Source organism: Sylvia atricapilla, chromosome 6 (assembly GCF_009819655.1).
Source record: "Sylvia atricapilla isolate bSylAtr1 chromosome 6, bSylAtr1.pri, whole genome shotgun sequence".
In the NCBI taxonomy this organism is placed as follows: Eukaryota; Metazoa; Chordata; class Aves; order Passeriformes; family Sylviidae; genus Sylvia; species Sylvia atricapilla.
Window position 1 is genome coordinate 29,931,541 of NC_089145.1, and position 23,393 is coordinate 29,954,933.

General features: G+C 42.1%; 1 protein-coding gene across 1 annotated transcript in view; it reads right to left on the reverse strand.

The window, feature by feature from the left end:
• Positions 1 to 6,753: 6,753 nt before the first annotated feature.
• TMEM229B (transmembrane protein 229B) overlaps positions 6,754 to 23,393 on the reverse strand; it is a 35,835-nt gene continuing 19,195 nt past the window's right edge. Inside the window, exon 3 of the mRNA XM_066321373.1 lies at positions 6,754 to 10,863. Within this exon, the coding sequence (XP_066177470.1) occupies positions 10,334 to 10,837 (504 nt within the window). The 5' untranslated portion in view covers positions 10,838 to 10,863 and the 3' untranslated portion in view covers positions 6,754 to 10,333. The remainder of the gene's footprint in view (positions 10,864 to 23,393) is intronic.

The window sequence follows — 23,393 nt, forward strand, 5'->3', positions numbered from 1 at the left end:
ATTGTTATAATAAAAGTTATCCCTGACAGAGCTGTGGGTAAAATACCTCTTGGGAGCAGCGTTTCCTGCTGAGTCCATATAGAAGGCTTGGCAGAATGCCCTGTGTTTTTCAGATATTTTTTGCTTGTAACAGAAAAATCCTCCTGCAGGGTTGTAAAGCCAGCCCCCTAAAGCCCTTGACCCTGAGTGTGTAATCTCCCTGGAGACCCAATGCACACGAAGAAATATAATCTTCTTGAAGCATCTGCTGTCTGTGCTGTGTTAAAATATGACTGGGATGCAACTGTCAAATCTCCAGCTCACTCACTGCAGAATCCTTTACAGGGCAATAAAAACCACAATCTCTTTCTATTGCCTTAAGGAGGGATATGTTATCGTGGCTTCAGCCTGAAAGGTTTCTGTATCCAGCAGACATTTCACATGCTTTTATGCTTTTATGTCCTGGGAAGGTAATAGCACACAACAGATGGGAAACGGAGCCGTTTCGCAAGGTCATGATCATGGCATCACGTGCAAATCCTTTGCCCACTGGGACCTCGTGGTGCATGAGCTGTGCTGGGGAAGCCAGGAAGAGCTTCCCTGCTTGCACAGTGACTACTGGCAAGGAGGCCTGGGAGGACAGTCTTGGCAAATGGATCAGTCTGACAGATCAACTTTCCCACTGGGCCTGAAAGGGTAGGAGAGATGTTTCTTTTCATAGAAGACACAGAGAAAAGGGATGTTTCCTGTTTTTTAGATTTATTTTTTTATTTTTTTCTGAGCCAGTTGAGGCCTTGGTCTCTGCTCTGAAGACCTAGGTGTAGGGAACAGAAAAGAGTGCTTTAAATGCAGAACTAGCAAGGAAAGAACAATCAATAGGGCTTGCCAATGATACTCAGATCTGCTCTCGTTTCAGTTTTCTGTATTTTTTTTCAGCACTGTAAACTCATCTCCTTGACATCTGCCCTGCCCTTGCTCTCCGTCTCCATCTTCCCTTCCCCCACTTTTCCCTTTAATGCAGGTGTCCTCATTTCCCCTTTTGTACATATGACCCTTTCACTATGCAGGGATTAGTATCTCACTCATAAATATGTGAAATAGATACGCAGATGACTTAATTTGCTGGGTTTTGTGGGGCTAGTGAGACAGACTGGCATGGGGAGAAGGGTATATGCTAGCAGGTCAGCTGAAGAAAACATCTTGGGTACAGGATGAGTAAGGTGAAATACCAGCGCCAGTCCAGGAGGGAGACTTCAGAGAGCAGGGAAAAGAATTTAATTTAAGTTTAATTTAAGTTTAATGCCTTAAACATAAAGGCAAATATGGAAAAGCAGAAGAGAAAGATGTCTCTGCCTCTCCCATTTGTTACATATCTTCCTGGGAGAAAGGACAAAAGTGGGGTACATGAGAAGAAAACAGGGACTAGAAATCCACCCTGGCTGCAGTGGTTTGAGTTGTTGGTAATTCATTCAGGAAGAGATACCAGAGGAGCCAAGAATAATGCTGGTCTAGTGAGATGGTGGCAAGCTAGGAGGGAGGCAAAGGTCTGGGACATGGGGAAGAGATGGCAGTAAAAGCTGCATAACTGGATGGGGGTGCCCAGATTGGGGACACAGCTGATCCAAACAGGGATTCCTGAGGAGGGGGAGAGTGGCCATAGGGAGGTTACAACAAAGAGCTGGACATAACAATGTGAAGCTGTGAAGCCTCAGCCAAGAAAAATTGTCAAGTGGCAAGGATTAAGTCACCAGATCCAAAACAGGAAATAGAGATGAACACTATAGTTCTAACAGGCGGTAAGACCTTGCCAGGAGGCAGCTAGTGAGGCAGAGAGGAAGGACAGGATGGGCAATGGAAGACAAAGCAGAGAAATAAGGTTTAATGAACCATACATGACAGCAGTCAAGGCCACACTTACTGCTGGCTTTGCCAGCAGCTATAAGGTTGCAGGCAGCCTTGCTGGGAGAGTGTAACACCACAAGCTTCATGCCGGGGCCATGCCCAGAGGTCAATGGCCAGAAGAACTGCAGCCTGTGCTGCTGTTTGGAGATGTTTGCACTACTTTCAGCAGTCATGCAGCACAAAGCCCCACCATAAGCACGCTGCAAGGGGCTGTGCTGCCCTTACTGCAAGATCAAAGGACAGCTGTGCTCTGTCATCACACTTGTCAAAGTATCATTATCATTACCATGCTAACTCAAATCAGGCCCTGCTGAAGAGCCACTTCACCATCAGCGACATTAAAAAGCTGTTTCACTAGAGAATGCCAGTATTGGCTAAGGTGGACACCTGTGTGTCACCTGAAGAGGAGTCACACAGACGAGGCTCCTAGTGTGCCACAAGCCATGCTCCACTCTGGTGTTGCTGGCATGCTCAGATTCTTATCAGGGATTTGCCTTCCTGTGTGGCAGACAGGGCTGGATGGAAAGGGACAACACAGGTACCCTCTTGAGCATTTTGGTGAAGTTCTTTCATTGGTGGAACAGAGCTAGATGTTTACTCTTATCCTTGAAAATTTCAAGAAACTTTTTTTAATGCTTACTCTCTCTGGTAATTAAGCACTTACAGATCGGGTTAGGGACATGTTTACGTCAGTGTGACTACATAAACACAAGGCATGGCCTGGACAATCTGCAGTGTGACTGAGATTGGAGACGGCAGACAGATCCAGTGCACAAAAGATGGAGCAGCAGAAGAACAGGATGTCACTGCAGCCTGGGTGGGAGTACTTTTGGTTGATGCTTTAGCTGAGAAAGAGGAGTGGATGGGATGGGTTTGACTCAGAAGGGTACACACTGCTCTCCTGAGCTCTCCTGAGCAATAATAGAGTGCACACAGACTGGAAGCCAAACCCTATCAAAGGAACCAGAAGGCCCCCAAGCAACAACTCCCCTTTTTGTAAAGATGAAGCAGGATACTATGGTATGTTTTGCCTTAATCTGATTTCAACACTGTAGGTGAAGCATGTTTGGAAAATCTAGGCCTAACTTCCCTCTCTGAGCTGACTGCTCATTGATTAGAGGCTTTCATCCCCTGACACATCTAACTGAGGCCATGCCAAAGCACACAGATATGCAGCTTGCAAGGTCAAGAACATCCAACTCAAATCTTAACTTTTTCATATGATCTGGGCTTTATTTTGGATATTCTCTGGATTTCATCTGCTCAAGAAAGTGGCAATGAGTGGGCAGCTAAACAGGGGATGGCTTCCTTTTGCTGGTAGAAGTTACAATGCAGCATGTATGCCATCAGCTAAGTTTGTGCATCTAAACACATTCACTATGTGTATACACATTTATGTGAAGGATAAGGTGAAATTATGTATTCAATATCAAATCAAATATCAATATCAAATAGTATCAAATCTAATATCAATCAAAGAGATTGACCAGATAAGCTTTTTGCTGAATTTAGCCTTGAAAACCTATTGTGTACCATTGTGTGGAAAGTAGAGCAAACACAGAACAGTAATTGCCTACTTCCTGCTGTACTGGTGCCTGAAGGCAAGTGTGTAAAATGTTTTCTGCTTTACAAAACACTGACAACTGCAACTGTTGTGGGCTTCACTGGAAGGTACAGCTCATCAGCAATTATTTAACACAGCATTTTTGTTCAGTTGCCTAAGGTGAGGTTCAGTCTTGGGGTAGGGGGGCTTGGGCACCTGTTACTGCAGCATGGGCTTGCAGTGGAGACAAAGCATGGAGAAGGACAGATTACCCCAAAGGAGCAAAGGAGAAAGAGGAGCAATAGGAAGAGCTGTGGTATCAGATGAGTGGTCTGACAACAGAAACAGCATCACAGATAAGCTCTGCAGTAACTGCAACAAGAGCTGCTAGAGCAGATGGTCACCTCAGTTTAACCTTTGACATAGCTTGTTGCCCCTAGCAATATTTACCCAAAAGTACTCTACTGATGGAGATGGGATTATGTAGCAGACAGAGGGAATCAGTCCTGTTTTATACTGGGCTGCCTATCAGCTCTGACAGTCCCTTCACGTGCTGGCTTTGACTTGGGGAGACAGAGCAATGTCATGATATGCACAGCCATTTCTGGGACAGCTTCACATGGTGGAAACAAAGTAGCACTTCCCCAGTTTCCCAACTTTGTTGGAACGTTATGAAATCACTCCACAAATCTGGAAACTTATCTAAGAGGTTAAGTGTTAAACTCCCTTTTCTTTCTTAAGTTACCTTTAGGGAATTGTAAGGACATTTTCACCAGCTCCTGATCAGTGCTATTTGGGGTTAATTCTGACCCACTTCAGTAATACTTCAGAAGCAATAATTATTTTATTGGTTTGTGAAAAGCACTACAAAGATCCTTCAGTGAACTGTGAAAATACTATTATTCTCATTCCCAAAATACTAAGGTAAAGAACCACCAGAATTCTAAGGTAAAGAATTTCTATATTGCTGAAATAGCAATATAGAAATGTTGCAAAGGTGATTACCTACAATGGAAAGTAACATTCTTCACTGGAAAGTGTCCCCTTTTTGAAAGGCCAGACATCTCTAAGCATATGCATATCTCACCTATTTAATAAATGTTGTCTCAACTGCATGTTTATGTATTTTTATTGAAGAGGAAATTGCTTGTATTTCCTTCTCTTTTTTCTGCATTATAGCATTAAAGCAGGACTGTATGCCAAACACCAGTATAAACAAACAGCATCACCAGATACTTAAGGGTCTTTAGCACCTAAATTGACTAAAGCATAAATACAAACTGACGTCAAACATTTGGGATTACCATTTAAAAACTGCTATTTTCTGAGACACTAACGAAGGTCATTCACATCAGAAAATTCAGTGCCTACAATAGGAGTGAGCTGCCCAGACTCTGGAGTAAGGAGTCAAAGAAATGGTCTGCATCTCTTAGAATAAAAAGTCTGCCAATTTGCTTTAGACCTATGAGAAGTGCCAGGTGGAGAGATTATGAAGAGATTCTTTCAACCTGTCTAACTCTTGAAGATTTAGGACTGTCACCACCAGTCCTTGCTCTGCCACCATTATCAAGGGTGTTTTTATCCCCTCCCTACTCATCACAGTCCTTATATGGTGGAAACCCATCCTGGCTGTGCACGGGAGCTGCACAGCACATGCCATGCAATGCAGAGTGCAGTTGTGTGATGATACAGACCTGCTCCAGAGGTGTAAAAAGTCACCTTCCACATTTGGTCTTCAAGGCCTCAATTAAACAGCTGAAATTTTAAACAAGTAAGAGCAGAAGTAAGATAAGAAGCAGTGTTGAAGCTTATATAGGATCTCTGTCTTGCTCCCTCTGAAGCATGGAATTAAGAGTACATTTTGTAAGGCAAAATGAATTCATGAGTAGGTGTTCAGGACTAATTCAGGTCCGGAAGTGGCATAGCCAAATGGCAGCACACACTGAGGTGTGTTTATTCTGCTTCTCAGCATGATTAACTCAGCAGGATGGAGCACAGCACTATATGGCTTTTAGGACCTATATTGGTTTAATGTTGCCTTGCACATCCCAAGGCAACGCATTTTTCCACAAGTAAGTTGTAAGTTGGGAATCACCTAGAGAGGAGGAGGACTGGAGATTTTGAGTGCTCCTTCTAGTTCAGAGTAAGTTCAAGCAATCATGCACTTTGGGGCAAGCAAACAGCTGCATTTCCACAAGTAGTGAAGATTTCAGTCAGAAAGCACAACTTTGTATTTAAAAATGTGGTGCCTTTGGACATAAAGTAACCAGTGCATCCCCAATCCCTGCCTAGGACTTCTGCCAAAACAGCACCTTTTCCTTCCGCATCTGTGCTAGTTGCCCAGGGGCCAAAGGCAGAGCAGGTCCTGGGGTACCACCTGCTTCTGTAACTTCCCCTCTTGTTCACAAAGCTGTCTGACCAGTGGTCAAACCCTTGATGGTGCAAACCCTTGCCATCCTAAAAGATGTAAGCTACTCCACATGGTAGAAATTCACTGAGGTCTGTGGAAGCCTTGCTTGTGATGAGCCTGAAGTTCAGAGCCTTACAGCTCTGAGAATCAAAGCTCCCATGGCCAAGTGGAGACAGACCTGTGTTGGCATAAAACCTTGAGTGGTGCCAAGGCCCCTGAGCAGCTGCAGAGCTTGCTCCATTCTCTGGGACAGAAGGTGGAAGGAAGGGAATGTCCCTTCCCCAGCAGTTAGCTCAGGACACTCCAAGAGGAGTATGAGAAGACAGGTTCAAAGGGAGGGCATTTGCCAAACAATGACAATTTTCATCTGTCCTCACCAGCTCTATGACCCAAAATGGTCTATAGATGCCAAAGCAGCTGGGTAAGGTGACACACATTACTAACAGCTTCTGGTTTGGTAAGGGGCCGTATAAAAAGAAAAATTTCCTTTTACAACAGAGGATGAACCTCAGAGGGATTTGGCAGCTGCCAATGTGCAGGAAGGAAGGGGAAGAGAGTATTCTCCCCCTCAGATGGTTTAGCTGCATTTTGCAGGCAGAAGTGGAGGAAAAGAGCTCAGGTCTGCAAGCTTCCCATGTTGCATGTTTTCAGGGCCTAAGATAAACTAAAATACAAAAACATTTGGTTTCAGTTCACATCTTGGTTGTGCCTCATGTTTTATTTACAGAAAGGACAGAAGTCTCCATGAGTGAAGAAATCCCCTTTCTTTCTCTGCAGGTTTTAGAAAACCAGTCAGCAGCCGAGCAGTGCTACTGAACTCAAGACTTCAGTGATCTGCTTCCTAATTCTCAAAGTAGCTAAAGCTCTGCAGTCTTTTTTTACCTTTTATAGTCACAGGACTAGTCAAGCAAAATCTCGATTGGATTATTCTGCTTTAATTACAAAATGCACTCAGACCAAAGGCTCAATAGTACCTGCTATGTATGTACACATTTCTCTCAATTATAACACCAAAGACTGAAATGCCATCTGGTCCTGCTGTAGATCAAACAGTCACCTCTGGCAAGATCTTTGGAGTATGAACAGATACCACAGTAATGCTTGAACTGCCTCTTGTGTGACAGACACCAGACTCTGTATTTATTTATCACATACTTTGAGATCCTTTAGGGCAGACTGTACATGAGATAAGCAAGAGAACAGATGCAAAACTGGAACCTCAGGGAGTCCATATCCCACCACCCCTGGAAAAGAAAGGCAGAGATCAGGGTCACTTTCTCTTTGCTGCAGTTAGGACAAGGTAGATAAATCACAAGGGTTTTTTTATTGCTGGTGAACTCAAAACAGGCAACTTTAATCTACTGAGGAAGATACACATACAAACAAATGTTAGGCCTTGTGCGTTTGTTTTCTTCTTAATGTAAATGTCTCTTCAACTCCAGTCCAGCTCCTGAGCTCTCACTGAGCTGCCACTGAGATCCTGGTAACGTGCTCTGGGCAGTTCTGCACGATGTTATAAGAAGCATCACATGTATCAAAAAAGGAGATTTTGCAGAAAAGACAAAGCTCTGACAGCAGCCATGTTGCTCAGAAAGGAGAAGTCTGGCTAATCCTGCTGCATTAGGTATGTGGTATTATACATAATTAAATGATTTAAGAATTTGCCAGGTCCTTTTCTGTTTCTGGTGTGCAAGCTGCAAGTAAAGTGCACTTCTGGGTATAAATTACCACTCTATGAAGATGCAATAGCTGGGTAGTACACGTCAGACACCAGTGGAAAGCAGACTACAACAGCTGTTTCAATGACACGGGCAATAAGAATAATGCCCTAGGACACTAGATGCTGCTGGGAAACCCTTCCATATTTTGAGCAGTTAAATATTACATCACTCAGCAAAACACAAATAAAGTGTCATTTATATGGGACCTTCTGTACAGACAATAACAGACATGACTGCTATTGCACACCAGGTGAGCTCTGTGGACAGCCAGTCCTCCACACCACATTGCTAACTCCTTTCAACCTTTCCAAAGAGTTTTGTAACAGCTAAGGAGAAAGCAGGGATCTTAAGGATCTTTCTATAAAGCTGAGGGTTTTACATGATGCGGTGGTGGTGTAGGAGGCAGCACAACATGACATTTAAGCTATGCTGTGAGAGGACAACCCAGCTTTAGACACAGCATTTGATGATTGTGACATAACCAGGGCCAAAATGGTGAGATCCCAACTCACATCTGCACTTTGCAATTCTTGTTCTGCTCCAGTAGAGCTCATCTACATTATCCCACATACAAAGCTCTTTTTCTCCCTCCATGTACAGTTTCAGGTAACTATTTTGCCTGGATCTATACTCCTGAGACCAACAAGGCTGATAAACTACATACTGTTCTTCTGATTTCATAACACTGGCATCACAGCATCAAAAGAACTATCTGTTCAGTGTTTGTTCTCTTTTAATTTAATGAACTATAAAAAGGAAACTCTAAATACCCTCCTAAGTATTCTCAGTGATTGAGGATACATTGCATACCCATGGCAGATTTGATTAACTCCATGCCACCGCTGTTTTCATGTGTCCATTGCCAGCAATGGATGCCATGTGAAAAGGAGATGGGAAGGAATAATATAATTGCTCTCTGTGCAATAAAAGAAAAGGATTAACAGTGCCCTGTAAGAGCAGAATCAAAAAGCAATTTTACTCACAGGGCCAGCAATGCTCTTCCTCTCAGGACTGGCTGCACCAGGGCAAGGAGCAGGTTCATAGCTGATCACCCTCTACCAGAGCCAAGGGACATACACAGAACTGGCCCAACTAGTTCCAAAATAATAGTGGAATCCTACAATAGATTTGCATTTCAAGCCAAATTATCCCTGGTACAGCTCTGCTGACTGTGGTGGAAGAACAAGAAAAATTAATCTGGCCTTATGGGACAACTCTGGCAAACCTTCTCCATAAATCACTTCAGGAGTGAGACATCTGACAGCTGCAACCTCAATGTTTCTCACTAACTTCAAAGGCCAAGACCTGACAGAGTAAATTACAAACTTGTGGTTGCCACTGTCAAATACCTTCCCTGCACCACAACTGTCCTTGTCCTCCGTAAGTGTTCCTAATAGGTTAAATTTCAAACTGATGCAGATAGGTCTACAGTGAAGCCACAGCAGTCCCTCCTACTCCACCTCTCTATTGCTGCTCTCACACCTTAAGTCAAAGCCTCATTCAGGCAGGGCACGAAGAAGTGCATGTTTTTCAGAGACTGGTGTTTTGGGTTTTGTTTGTTTGGTTTTTTTTTTAGTAAATGTATCAGGCAGCATGGTATATCTCTTGCTGCCTCAAATTACTGTCATGACAATATGGTTGTGGTTATTTAAAGCAGAATATGAGAAGAAAAAGCAAATCCACTTGACACACTGAGCAGAACACTAGGCAGAACTGAGCCAAGGCCTGCTAGTGCTGAAGGAACACAGAAGTCAGTGCCAGAGGACCACATCCTGGGTTAGCCTCATGAAGGTTTTAACCTTCAAATACAATGGGCTGCAGCCAGACTAAGTCATCCACATCACCAGAAACAGGAATCCCTGGAAAGGAAGGCAGAAAAGTCTAGTGGGCTATATAGTCTCTACAAGGTTTGCACGGCTGAGATGGGAGCTGGAATCTGCAGCAAGATCTGTGTTGGGGGGACAAAGAAGATGGGAAGACTTGCACTATTTCTTGCGCCTTTTGCCAAGATTCAGATAGCACAGATTATGGTAAAACTCACTTGGCAATAAAGGCCTTTATTAGGACAAAAAAAAAAAAAAAAAAAAAAAAAAAAAAAGAGAGAGAAAAAAATTCTAGTGAGTATCAGGAGTATCAGGACTGAGATTTCAAAAAGTACAAGATCTGTATAAAGTCAGCAAGATGTCCAGCACCGGATTATTTCATGGTGCAACAAAGAACCTGGGGAGAGGCCAATGGGACCTGATGAGGGGAACACCATCTACCTCCCCAGCAGACTGACAGTCTTAGGTACTTCTCAACAGCAGATGGATTTTGCTTGTTCCTGCAGCATCTCAGGTCCCACGGGAGGTATTGGTTGCAAGCAAGCACCTGAATATTGCCTAATGGAGTAAGCCAATCACTAACTCAGCTGGCGTGTCCATGCCCATCCACTGATTAGGTGGGGTTTTTTGGATGCATTTCCGCTGTAGCATTTCTTTTTTCTTCTTTCTCCACTTTAAAGTTTAAGCAAAAGGACTGCTTTCATCAGTAATAAGTTAAAATCAGAAACAACCTAACTAACAAGTAACTGATATTGGTCCTTGGAGCCCAAAGAGTAAAATCCATAGAAAATCTATTGGTTCCATTTTTTCTGGTATATCCCATGCACATCCCCATTAGAAAAATGGGGTTTATGAATCTTATACAGCAAGGAGCAGTACCTCAGAGCCAGAGCTGACTGTCCGTGGCAGAGGTCTGGGCTCTCTCAGATTGCTAAGTATGGTTCTAAGTCATTGCTCAATCCGTCTTCACGTGGCCATTGGCCAAGCCAACGGGTGCGGTGGGGGCGCCGGGCTCGGCAGTCTCATCAAATCGTAAGCGCAGGGTGTTTCTGATCACCAGCTGCTCCATGATGAAAGAAGCACAAAACCATGGGATGGCATACTCCAGGGTGATCAGGCCCATGAAGTCAAAATCAAACTGGGAATAGTCCCATGGGCAGGCATTGAACTGGCGTAGGATGAGGCCAGTGGTGAACTCCCAGAGGTATGTCCACAGTGTGTAAATGAAGCAGCGCACTAAAATGTTACACTTGTCTTTGAGATACAGATACATCTTCTCCACAATGAGGATGGAGGTGCCATAGATGAAGAGTGCCCACACACTGGTAACACCTGGGAACTTCCAGTTGAAGTTGACCACAAACTCCCAGGCAGCTGTGAACATCACCTCACAGAAGTAGCCGTGGATGGCGTACAGGTACCACCGTGAGAAAGCGGTCAGAGGTTCTGCTGCAGCCATTCTTCTGCACTCACCCCAGCAGCACTCTGAAAAGAAGAGGGAGAGAGAGGGAGAGGTGTCAATGAGGATGTCACAAGTCCTTGTCCCCTAGATGGCAACGCTATGTACAAACTTGTAACAAAGGATAAAACTGAGAAAGAAGTGACTCTCATTTTCACCACAGCAGATTTTAAGTCCTGGGGAAAGGTGTCACCTTAAAGGTGTCACTCCATAACTCAGGATGGGCTTGAATAAGGTATACTGCTCTGCCTGAAAAATGGGACGCCACTGGTATTGCATTGGCAATGAGGAGGGTGTTGATAAGTACAGGAGCTTTGCCAGGAGCAAGGTAGCAAAAGAATTTACTGGTTGCAAGTCAGCAGAAAAAGATAGCAATCTCACAAGGAGCACACATCACCTGTTTGCTCATTTCAAGAAGCAGCATTATACCTTACTTTTCTGATTCTACTGTGAAACAGATTAGTTGAACACAGCATTGTAAAACTGGGCCTTTCCAGCTGTTGCCTACTGTCTCTATACCCAAATTGTTTACTGTAGTCTAAAACTGAGCTTTGATGGGAGCTACATGGGGAACTGGAGAAAATTCAGAGATTTTACACTTACAGACACCATACCTTGCACTCATTATTCAGCTGAACTTTTATTTTGCCTGTGGAAGAACTCACTCATTGTATGGCTAGTGTTTTAAAAATAATTTTCTTATGGTGTCAGACTTCCTGATACCAAGTCAAAAAGCATAAGAGAGCCACTGAAATCTATTCAGATTTGGCTTCAAGACAGCAAAGCACAAAGGAGGAAAATAAAAAGGAACAGCTGAGCCCAGAGAGGGGTAGTTAGTCCTGATAAATAGGAAATGAGAACAAACTCTAATTGTCTATACAGGAAGAAACTGGTGAAGAGTTTTTGAAAAGGCACAATTTGCTTATCACTCAGCTGTTTCAGCACAATTAGCTTTTACACTTTCTGTAGAGACACACAAGTCTGCCATGCTACAGTCAATGACATGAGGTGATTATAAGCATAATTTTACTGAAGCCTTGCAAATTTACACCACAGTATGAATTTGACCTCTTTCATTCTTAGACACTTACTCTTTCAAGTTGAGCTTCTCTGGACTCTTTACCAAGCACTTTCTCTGCACTTGTCAGTTCCATGACACAATGTGGTAGAGAAAGGACCACGCTAACTTTATGTACAGTTACGCCATGCCATTTGGAGGCTGTTCCTGCCCTGCCCTGTAAACACAGTGCCTCTCTGTACAAAGTATTAATGTGCAACTGAAATTCTGACAGGAGATAAGAGAAACTTCTGTAAGGAAAAATAGAACTGTAATAATAAACACGAAGAAGATATGCACAGGGGAATACTGAAAGTGAAAAGGACAGAGCTGTATCCATGATCCGGTCACATTTCTCTTAACCAGACACACAAACAACCAAAGCCTTGACAGTTCATATGATTTGGATGCTTGGGCAAAGACCCATTTTCTAATGGCAGAATTCCTTTCACACAGGACACTGAGCCATTATTACATGCTACAAAGGTCAACAGCACATAGTGAGCTTTAGGTGAAAGAATAAAAAAATCACTAGAGAGTGCCTCATGTCTCCTGACAATTCAGTCCCAAGAAACCCTGCAAAACAGCAGAGGAGGTGGCACATGAGAAATATGCAGGAGGTGCACAAATATCCACACAGTCCATAGGAAGCTGATGCATAAGGGCACTGAAAACCAAGGAGAGTTTGTCAATGCAATGTTACTTGGTTAGTTTGCCAATCCAGTTGATAAGCTTAGGACTCTGAATCCTCACATCATTACTCCATTCTGACATAATTTCAAGAACAAGTCAGAAGTCAGAGGTACAGAAGGGAAAGCAGTAAGAAGGCATCATGATTTAAACCCAGCTAGCATATAAGTGCCAGACAACCACTTGCTCACTGCTCTCCAGTGGGATGGGAAGAAGAATCAGGGTGGGGGGCAGAGGAAGTAAAATTCATGGGTTAAGATGAGATTAATGATTGAAATAATGTAAAATGTAATAATAATGTAATTAGCTCAGTTGGTTAGAGCATGATGCTAATAATGCCAAGATTGTGGGTTTGATCCCTGTATGGGCCATTCACTTAAGAGTTGGACTTGATGATCCTTGTGGGTCCCTTTCACCTCAGAATATTCTGTGATATTTCTGTAATATGTAATGACATTACCCAGAGAAGAAAATGATTGTAAAGATTTTACTAGGTTGTCAAGGGATTGTATGGTTTTCCTCTCTTTTCTATAAGCCTAACCTTTTCACTTGTGATCCTTAGTCCTTGCACTCCTCTCTACAGCTTTACATGAAATGTATTTGAACTGTCAACTGGGAGCACCCTTGTAATTTTGCCAATTTATTAATGAAGTTGGATCAAATCCACAGAGGGCCCTTCCCTCTTCCCCCCCCCATTTTCATTCCAAGGATCCCCTCACCAATTATTTCTGTTGCCTTGTACCTCCCTACAAAAGCCAAAGACTCATATAAACATATCCAACAAGCCATGTCCTGTTTTACCCTCACCCCATTTCCTCTGTGCAATGAAGATTTCTCTTTCCTGGTTCTATACCACAAACTTAATAAAAATCTATTTACTTTCTGTTTCTTTTTTTACTGCTTGCAAAATATTTAGTCACTATACTAGATGTCTAAAAATTGAATCTAGATGAGGTCTCAGACATCTACAATAAAGTTAACCCATTGCAAAGATCACTGTTAAGTGTTTTTGAATCACATGGCTTTTACCACAAGTGCAAAGAGACAAACATCAACACACTGGCACTGTCTCAATATTTGCCTTCTCTACTGTCATGATTCCAGTGGGCCCAACCTCAATGCAAACTTCCTTTTTACAATATGCTTGCAAGAATCCTCACAGACTTCCTCTTGATTAGGAGCATCCCAAGGGCAGACACCAATCTGTGGTAGCCCAAACATTACTGGTTCCACTGTCCTAGGCACTAAGAAAATCCACAAATCACAGCTCCTCCTGTAAAAGACTTCATCCAAAATAAAACAAAAAATACATAATAAGGCATAAAGGGAATGGAGAATACATTTAGGGGGGCTATCACAAGCCACAGCACATCATTGCATGAGCTGAGGACTGTTCAATTTAATGGTCACAAGTCACTTGAGCACTTACAGAACAATTAAAACTACAGGTTTTCCCAAGCATCTTATTTCCCAGCCCCACCAAATTATTTGATGTCTGGTAAGCAATACTGCACAAGAAGGTCTCAAGAGGGACATAAAGGAGAAAAGTGTTGTTCTGTTGGGCAGCAATTCATGATAAAAGAATCAAGTTGAAAAGCATTACATTAGTGGGAGAAGCATCCAAACATAAGGCCAAGATTGGATTCAGTAAGAAATGCAGATTTGTGAAAAGCCTTAAGTAGATAATTGAACTTGGTGATGCAAAACTTTTAATTGAGTGACAGTAATACCAACCAAAAGGCTCTGAATGTATGGGAGCTATTCAGTCTCCTCAGGAAAACAAATTACATTCATCACTGAGGCACTTAAAATGGGGTGGGCAGCAGCTTCCTGAAAATGAGAAATACAGCTGCCAACTATGCAATTCTCAGCAGAGAGCAAACAATGCATGGAGACTGCCCATGGATGACCATGCTTGCATTGAGGCTGCTCACATTGTGCTGTTTTCGGGAAAATAGGGAGCTTCTATACTCGAAGTTTTGAAAATGCTTTCCATCATCAGCAAATTATATTTCAAATAGATAAAATAGAAATAGTTCCTCTAATATAAAGTTATTTGGGAGCCTGAGCTAGGCCAGCACAAAAATTTTCCTTCTTTCTCTAGTAGGACCTTCTTTTCCAGCTTGCTGAGAATATTTAAAAAAAAAAAAAATCAAGTCTGTGGAAACCACACATGGACCTCCAAGAACACTCTGTCCTTTCCCTGACTGACCTGCCTCTGTGCATAACTCTGCTGGCAATGAAGAGGCCAAGAGCTCACTCCACAAGAAACAAGCATAGACCTAACAGAGAAAGTATATGAAGGACTGAGTTTCTCTACAGAAATCTGGTTGCAGCAATAAATTCACTGATGACACCAAGCTGGACGGAGTGGCCAATACCCCCAGTGCTGCACAGCCCTTCAGAAGGATCTCAACAGGTTGGAGAGATAGGCAGAGAAGAACTGCCTGAAATTTAACACAAATGCAGAGTCCTGAACCTGAGGAAGAGTAACTCCACGCAAGGCCAAGAGGCAATGGGCAGAAACTGATGCAGGAAGTTCCACCTGAATATGTGGAAGAACTTCCTTACTCTGTGGGTGATCAAGTATTGGACAGATTGCCCAGAGAGGTTGTGGTGTCTCCCTCACTGCAGATATTCAAGATATGCAAGAACTGTCTGGATGCAATGCTGTGCCATGTGCCTGAGCAGGGAGTTTGGAACAGATGACCCACTGTGGTCCCTCCCAACCTGACCCATTCTGTGATCAGGGCAGGACTTCGACTTATGGCTGTAAGAATGCGTCAAGATTACACTTTAATATTTTATAATTTCAGCTCTGAAATGGATATAATAGGTTGAGGTAAAATACAGATTAAACTGATGCACCAGGCCAAGTAAGGAGAAAGGACTTACAGACTGCCCCACTTCACGTGAGACCCCACTGTGCAAGAGGAGCACTTCTATACTCACATTTGCTTCTGCAGGTGATGCAGCCTTGGCAGGCGAGAGGGAAGTGATCAGAAGATGGACTGATGGTAGACCAAGAAATAATGGTCGATTTGTCTCACACAAGCACTGCAGGGGAGACCTCAGTGGATGTCGCATTCATGCCTGATTAAGTTCTTGAGCACTGCCTGGCTCATTTTTTTTTTCAAAGCTCCCGTTTGCAGTGGCTTTCTCCCCATTTCCCCACTACCAAGCCAAACTGTGCTTAAAAAAAAGTCCCATGCAGGTTGTCTTTCTTCCCTTTAATCCAGCAGAATTATTTAGATGCTTTTGATGAATATAATGAGAGCTCCTCAAGAAGATCTGAATTAACTCTGAAGAGCTAAAAAAAGAAAAACCCAAACAAAAACCTCCATGAGACAATTCCCCTAATGAATTCTGAGTCTATAAATTCTGTCAGCTAATTGATCCACTGCAGGTGAACTTGAACTACTGCAGCATGTTTCATATTCATAGTGCCCAGTTATTTCTGCAAGTTAAAAAGTTATGGCATAGTATAATTTTACAAATTCATGCTTACTACTATTTAGTTCTATAACATGCATGTTCATATTTCTAAGAAATGCCTTAGGGATCTTTATCTTAGGGATAATTATGATATATAACCCTATGTTATATATCATAATTACTCTTAAATTTGAAAAAGTGCAAAGAAGACACATACATAGTAGGATACTTCAGTCTCTTCAAATGACAGGAGCATGAGTAGCAGCGGACCGAACTGAAGTCTTCTCCCTGCCCATGAGCTGTACTGCCAATGTCCTCCTTCTTCATATCCTTATTACCCAAACAGTACTTATGTAAAAATAACTGCTTCTCATTACTTTTTAATCACTTTCATTGGCACATTATCGTAGCTACTGTGTTTTTTCTTCAGACTGGGAGAATCAGATGTGTATCTGCTTTTCTGCTTTAGCAAGGGTTGCAGCACATACAAGAACATGTTGGTGAAAATTGACGTGCATTTTTTGGTAATACTTGTTTAAGTGTAATTCTTCTTATTTTGTGTTTTCCCTGTGAGTAAACACCTAACAAACATACCTTTGCAATGATGGACAATATTCAAAGAATATGCTGCAAATCTGGCTTCAACGTTTTCACAGTGGTCTTACACACCATTAGAAGTAAAGGTTTACAGAACACTAGATGTGTACAGAACACTAGGTACTAGATTTGGCCCTAAGACATTAGTTCATCAGTGTTTAAAGATTTATACAGTAAAGTCTTAGTGGTATTTATGTGCTGAAGTCATAACTCTGAGAAGATATTAATCCTTCAGGTAACTGAGAGCCTCAATTAACTGTGGCTCAGAAAATAGGATTTCAGCTGTACTGAAGTGTGGAAGAGCTCCAGCAGATCAATTAATCAAGCCCTGCAATGAAGCTAAAAGCATGCCACAGACGTCTCCAAATAGATATTCTCAATGCCTTCAGGAAGGATCTGGAGCCCTTGGATTTTGGTCAGTTCTGAGTCATCTGTTTTTGCTGCTTCCTTGTCTGGACTTTTATGTCCATCAGAATGCACACTGTCTCCCTTCCACATACTGCTGGGTAAGAAATCACAGTCTATTTATTATCTGCATTTTCCCCTCATTTTTGTCTCTAGCTTCTTTCCCACATCATTTCCCTGCCACTCCTTGTTTTCTTGTTCCCTTGCCCAGTTCACTCTGTACCTGCTGGCAGCCTCCGATCCCTGTCTATCTCTCAAATCTGGTCCAAAGGGAATTGGGATACAGTAAAAAAGAATGACGACAAAAGGAGATTAAATGAATCCAATTACCAGACTAACACAAAGGGATGGGGAAGTGTAGTTCTTAGCGGTAATGCCTCTGTGTGGGCTGCCCAGAAGGTACCATGTCACAACAGAAAGGAGAAAGGTAGGGTTTTCTTGAGAAGGAGTGTAGAGGAAAGTTGGTTTCTCAGAGGACAAGGAGAAAATATGAAGATGCTGTTTAAAGAATACCTTTCTGACTAAGGTGATCTCATGAATGGCAGTAGAAGCGCAGAAAGTGGAGACTTTCCATGTCCTGCCACACACATAGCAGGAAATGTTACGCTACATGAACACACCTTAGCCCACAGTGACCACTCCAACTTTAGAACAGATTAAGGCAGTAGCTCTTTACTTACAGTGACCAAGAGGAATATTTCCTTTGTACCTGACAGAAGTCAAGACCTCTAAGAGTCATGCATGTAGCAGACTTGAAAGACACTATGAAAAATTTACTGAATCCAAACTTGACATCTACAGGTATTGAGCCCAAATCTCCCCAGCATCTCCTTCAGGTAAGATAATGCTCTTCACCAACCTGTTGCTATAAAGCTCTTAGGCCTTACCTGCTGCCCTTCTCTGTTTGGAAAAGCTGGCCTGAGTTCCCAACATTTGCTGATACTACAGTTCTCAAAACAGGCAAATGTCCAGCAAGAAGCCAAGTGCCCCTGATGTGGCTCCAGTACAAAGCAGAGACTTGGAAGCCAGGACTCTCCTATAGGAGCAGGCAGAACTTCCCATTAACACTGAGAAGGAGGGAGCCAACATTATGGAAGGTCTCTCCCCAAGGAGATGGCATGTCCAGGGGGCACAATCTGCTTTGAGAATCTGTACCAGCCATCCTTCAGTTCTGGATGCTTAGTTGCTGGATTCACCATTATCTTAACATGGACAGTTGACTTCTTTCTCTGCAGCAAGAGCAGACCTGAGTTCCTAGAACCCAGTTTTCAGAAAGTGACACCAGTTTTCAGAAAGTGACACAGGTTCACACACCATAACTTCAGGCCTAGGTCTGAGCACTTACAGTTCCCTGATGGGCAACTGCCCGACTGCGAGCTGGGCCCCTTCATATCAAACTGTGCAATCAAAATATAGTGGCAATCAAAATTCATGTGTGTTTTCAAAATCTTGAGCTTAACAAATATTAGCTGACTGAAGAAAATCTGACATTCAAAGAACATAATGCAAATCATGCCTTACCAGCAACCCAAACCAGTGGGACAAATGGAGGGACAGAATTAGTCCTGAAATACAAGAGTTTACAAGATTTTATCCTTTCGACTGTCACTACACAGCCAACACATGTAAAGAAAAGACAACATTATGGCAAGACATCATGTGTCACTCATCATATCTGGTCTCTTACAGCTTTTTGGAAATTCAGACACAGTTGTTTTTGGAAAGGTGAGGGTTTTTTCTTCTCAGCAAATGCCTCATCTTTCCAAAGCAAAATGGAAACCAAATAAACCACTCTGCTTCAACCTACAATACAAAATTGGTCCACTCACAAAGGTCAGTATCAGTAACAAATAAATATGCTTAGCTCAGCACTTCTGAACAATCTTCGTAAATAAGCTGGAATCAGGATAAAGTGGATGAAAGCCAGATTTGGGGAAAAAAAAAAAATTCAAACATTTTTGACATTGAAAATAAAGCTTGGCAGAGAAAAATACTATGATCAAGCTGTTAAAGTACCTAAAATCCTAGCTTGCTAACATACTGACACAATCCAAGTCACTTAAATCTGTATTGCTGACAGATTCAAAGTAGTCTCTCCTCATTTGCTACAGGTAAAGGTCAAAACATCATTTCATAAAAATAGCTGCTTCTTTTATGGAAATTCTTGTTGTATATACACAACTGTAAAGAATTGTTTCGCTCTCCTTTTATTACTCTTCACTGGTGCATAAGCCTTTGAAAATTTCCAGAATTCAACTGAGAGTAGGTAACTGAATAGTTTAAATACCTGCAGTTAGCAACTACAGTCACTCTTCATCTAGAAGGAACAGAACTCCTGCAGTTCATAAAGAAACGTAACATCTTGGTCTAAGCTGAGTTTAGGTTTAAACCCTGCAAGCAGAAGGTACTGCATAAAGTCAGATGAAACAGGAGGGAGCACACTTTTAAGCACCTTCAGGTTCATAGCTCAAGACTGTCATATGAAGAGTTTCCTCTCACTTTCCTCTTTTGGAAATCTCTTGGTGGCCATTCTACATCAAATAAATTTTCCTTCTCAGTATACAATTTTTTCCTTCCTAACATTAAACTATTTCAAAGTTCAATGGGATGTCATTTACTATTTCAAAGTAAAGTGGGATGTCAAAGAATCAGGTCTCTGAAGTGCTATCTGCTACTCACTAGGCTGTGACTCCACAAGTTTCCTCCTAGCACCCCTAGTGTAAAACTTAAGCAGTCTCAGAGTACTAAATTATCCTTTTTCACCAAAAGAATGCCTGTAGAGCCTCCAAGGTTACCTCATCTACCTCATCCTCTCAATTTCACACAGGCATCAGAGGTAGAAACATCCTAAAAAAGGAAGGGCAAAAGAGGATCAATCTGAGAATTCTGCTGATCACCTTGTCACGTCCAGCAAGATCCTCAAGTAGACAACCATGCCAACAGCTGGGAAAGGCAGCTCCTCTAAGGAGTTTCACAGAGTTTTTCCCACTACTGCCCACCAACTACTATACCATGGGTATTAATCATGCTATCACTGGTTTGCAAAGTACCTAATCAGAAGTGAAAATACATTGTATGCACAAATAAATTAGTGATGAGTTTTGTACTATATTTTTCAGATTTATTTCAATTCAGCATCACTTAGGTAAATTTGTCTTCAAAGACTTGTCAAATTTCTCTGTTCTGAATAACAAGCCAACAAAACCTTGGGGTTTAGGGCCTAGTTCCTGTACAGCAAACATACCTTCCCACTGTGTTGGGTACTTTTATTCCTATTTACATCTTTGCAAAAGAAGGCTGGCATTTTTAGCACTATTATTTCCTAGAAGTATCAGGAAGCTTATCATTCAAGTTACAATCACAAAGACACCATCTTTATGTTTTATGCACACCTGTCGTTTTTCTCTTTTGTAAACCTGAAGCAGGAGATTTACCATGAGCATCTAATGTTTATTACTCCCCTTCAAGTTATTCATTTGACTGTGTACTGTATGTCCCAAGAAGGAAGCACAAGAGCTTTCCCAAAAGGAAAGATGACTAAAACTCAATCTTCTGGAAGGTGGCAAGTTGTACGCTCAGGAGCTCTATTAAAAAATACCTAATAACTCAACTTTTAGGCCCCATGCAGAACTGGTATTTGCCGGGCTGTTTTATTTCTCCCTGCCATTCAAGGAATTTGAATTTGCCATTCTTCTCTTTTCAGCCATCAATTTCTTCACTCAGCATTGGTCCATAAGCTTTTGTTGTTGCATCCAACAGCTCCCTCCATTTCCAATCAGTCAACTTATGAAGGTACTGTTCCAGTAGTGTTTCCCAGCACTATTCTTCCAACTGAGACATGTGCTCCCAGCTGCAGTTTCATACAGCCCAGCTCATGAGCCAGGGAGCTGAGTCATAAGGATGTCTCCTCAGACTAGATCAGATGCCACGTTGGTTCTTTTCCTACTGTTTCTGAGTTTCTTATTGCCTCTCTCCCAAATCACACAACACTGGACTGTTCTCTAGTTTGAACTGGACCGTAGATATCTGCTTTAATGAAGGCAAATCAATGTGCTATGTCTACATAAATTTGAATTCTATCTACAGCTGTATAGAAATACAAAGATAGAGAGATGCCTTCATATACTGTCCTATTTTATTTGCTGATTTGTCCTCTTCTCCACTCTACTTGAAGGGGATGCATCTTTCTCCTTATAACTGCCTCTTTCTGACAGTGTTCATTTTTGTGCTGACATGAGCTTTTACAAACACTACAAACATTACTATTGGATTTTTCATACCTTCAACCTGCCAATCATTTATCACAGCCTCACAGTGTGCTCACTTCAGCCTTTACAGAGACACTCTGAAAATAGATCCATTTAATATTATGTTGATACCCTTCTTCCACATTTCCTTTTGTGACTGCAGTGTGTCCAAATAACCATGTCCTACTGAACAGTCTCCCCAATAAACCCAACAGATGCATTGCTCCATTACTAGAAAGAATTTTCAAAATTTGTCTGTATTTAACAGTCAACCTAAGTGCAACACTTTGGGTTCCTTAAGACAGAAAAGTCTGTATGTATGTGCACAGGGCTGCTTCAGAATATTCTAAATGCCAGAAGTCCAGGAATTTACCTTTCATAGTACGCAAGCCCAGATCACGAAATAAAAAATACCATAGCTTCAGACTGCTTTACAGCTCTATCAGTTTATAGTTGAGATCCAAATCACATTCACCCCTTTTCTGAGATCAATTTAGACATTTAGCCTTCTGAAAAATTCTAAATCATCTCTTGTGAATAGCAGCTAACATGCATCTGTTTCAGGGCTCATGAGATGTAACTGCATCATGTTAATACCACCTACTTCTAAACACCTGAAAAAGGAAATTAAGTTTTCACCTTAAAAAAGAAAGTCCTTAAGAACTGCTAACTCTAATCCTAAACTCAGTAAGGATGTAAAATACTACTCACCTCTTCACTCAACTGTCAGTCTGCACAGAAGACATTTTTTCACTCTGCTGCAGAAAGATGGTACAGTTGCAAAAGGTCAAAGCACAATGATAACAGGGGACTTGGATTTGAGTCCACACACACAGCTACTGCAGTAGAAGACAGAGCAATTTTCTTGCTTGTGTATTTGTACTTATTCTATGTGCTTCAAAAAAGAAAATGTTACAAAACACGCACAGCTCTTTCCTTATACATATTCATTTAATTCCCAGTGACTGACAAAACATCCTCATAACTGAAACAGAAGCACTAATTAGCCAAGATCCTTGGCCACCCCAGAAGAGAGACAAGATAACAATGTATTCTTTTACTTGCCTCTGGAAGATGCTCTTTCCAGAATAGATAACTCATGTTGATGCATAATGCAGAAAGTTCATGTTCTCACTATCAGAGCTTCTTTTTCCTTTACAAAAGTAAATGATGTTTCTCTGGACAATTAAGACAATACCTTTCACTGACCCTGAATTTGCATTTATGGAAGTATTTGTGATGGTCGTGCCGGTGCCTTAGGAACATGTGGAGACATAAACGTGAAGAAGGAGGTGTCGGTTGCCCAGTGTCTCCATCCAGCTGGGGTCGTGATGCGCTCAATCTTTCCCCATTACAGGCTCCACAAGAAAATAAATGTGTGGAAACCTTTGAACCCCTCAGGTGAATCCCCAGGGATTTGCCCCGGAAGAATGTACCACAGAGTCCCCCCACCTAAGCTGAAAGAAAATACTTCCCCCAGGCCTGAATGCCTACCCAAGTGGCCTTTCCAGAAGAGATGCTTATTGGGAATAGGTAGCAGAAACCACCATCTAAATTCGATACTGCTACATAAGTGCTCATGCCTGGAAGAATTAGCTACTGCAGATCCAGACTATGTTTTCAGTAACTTTGGTCTTATTACTTTGGTCAGATCAGAGACAGAAACATGATACTCAACTTCAAACAGCTTCAAGCCCAAAGATGGCCCGAGTACCTGGAATTTACTGGCCCACTTCCACCTCCCTCTCAATATCAGCTCAGTCAGTAAAACCTATCACCTCTCCTTAGAAAAGGGATTATTGAGTTCAACAGACTTCACCTGGTTTCCAGAAGAGGCTTATTTTTGAAGTCTCATGGCAGCCTTGTAGCTGAATGCTATGAAACACAGGACACCCTCAGCTGAAACACTGGAAGGGCCATTTACACCAGACAGGAGCATGTAAGAGGAAATGGCAAGACCACAACTTCCCACCCATGAGGTTCAGTTTGTTCTTAACACCTCAATATTTAGTTTCTCTTTTTGCCAAGTACCCAGCTTGCACTAATTTCTGTCAGCTTGTCAGAGGAAGTTTATTGTACTCTGCACCTGGCTGGAAAGACTCAGTTTCCCCATGAGGCCTGGCAA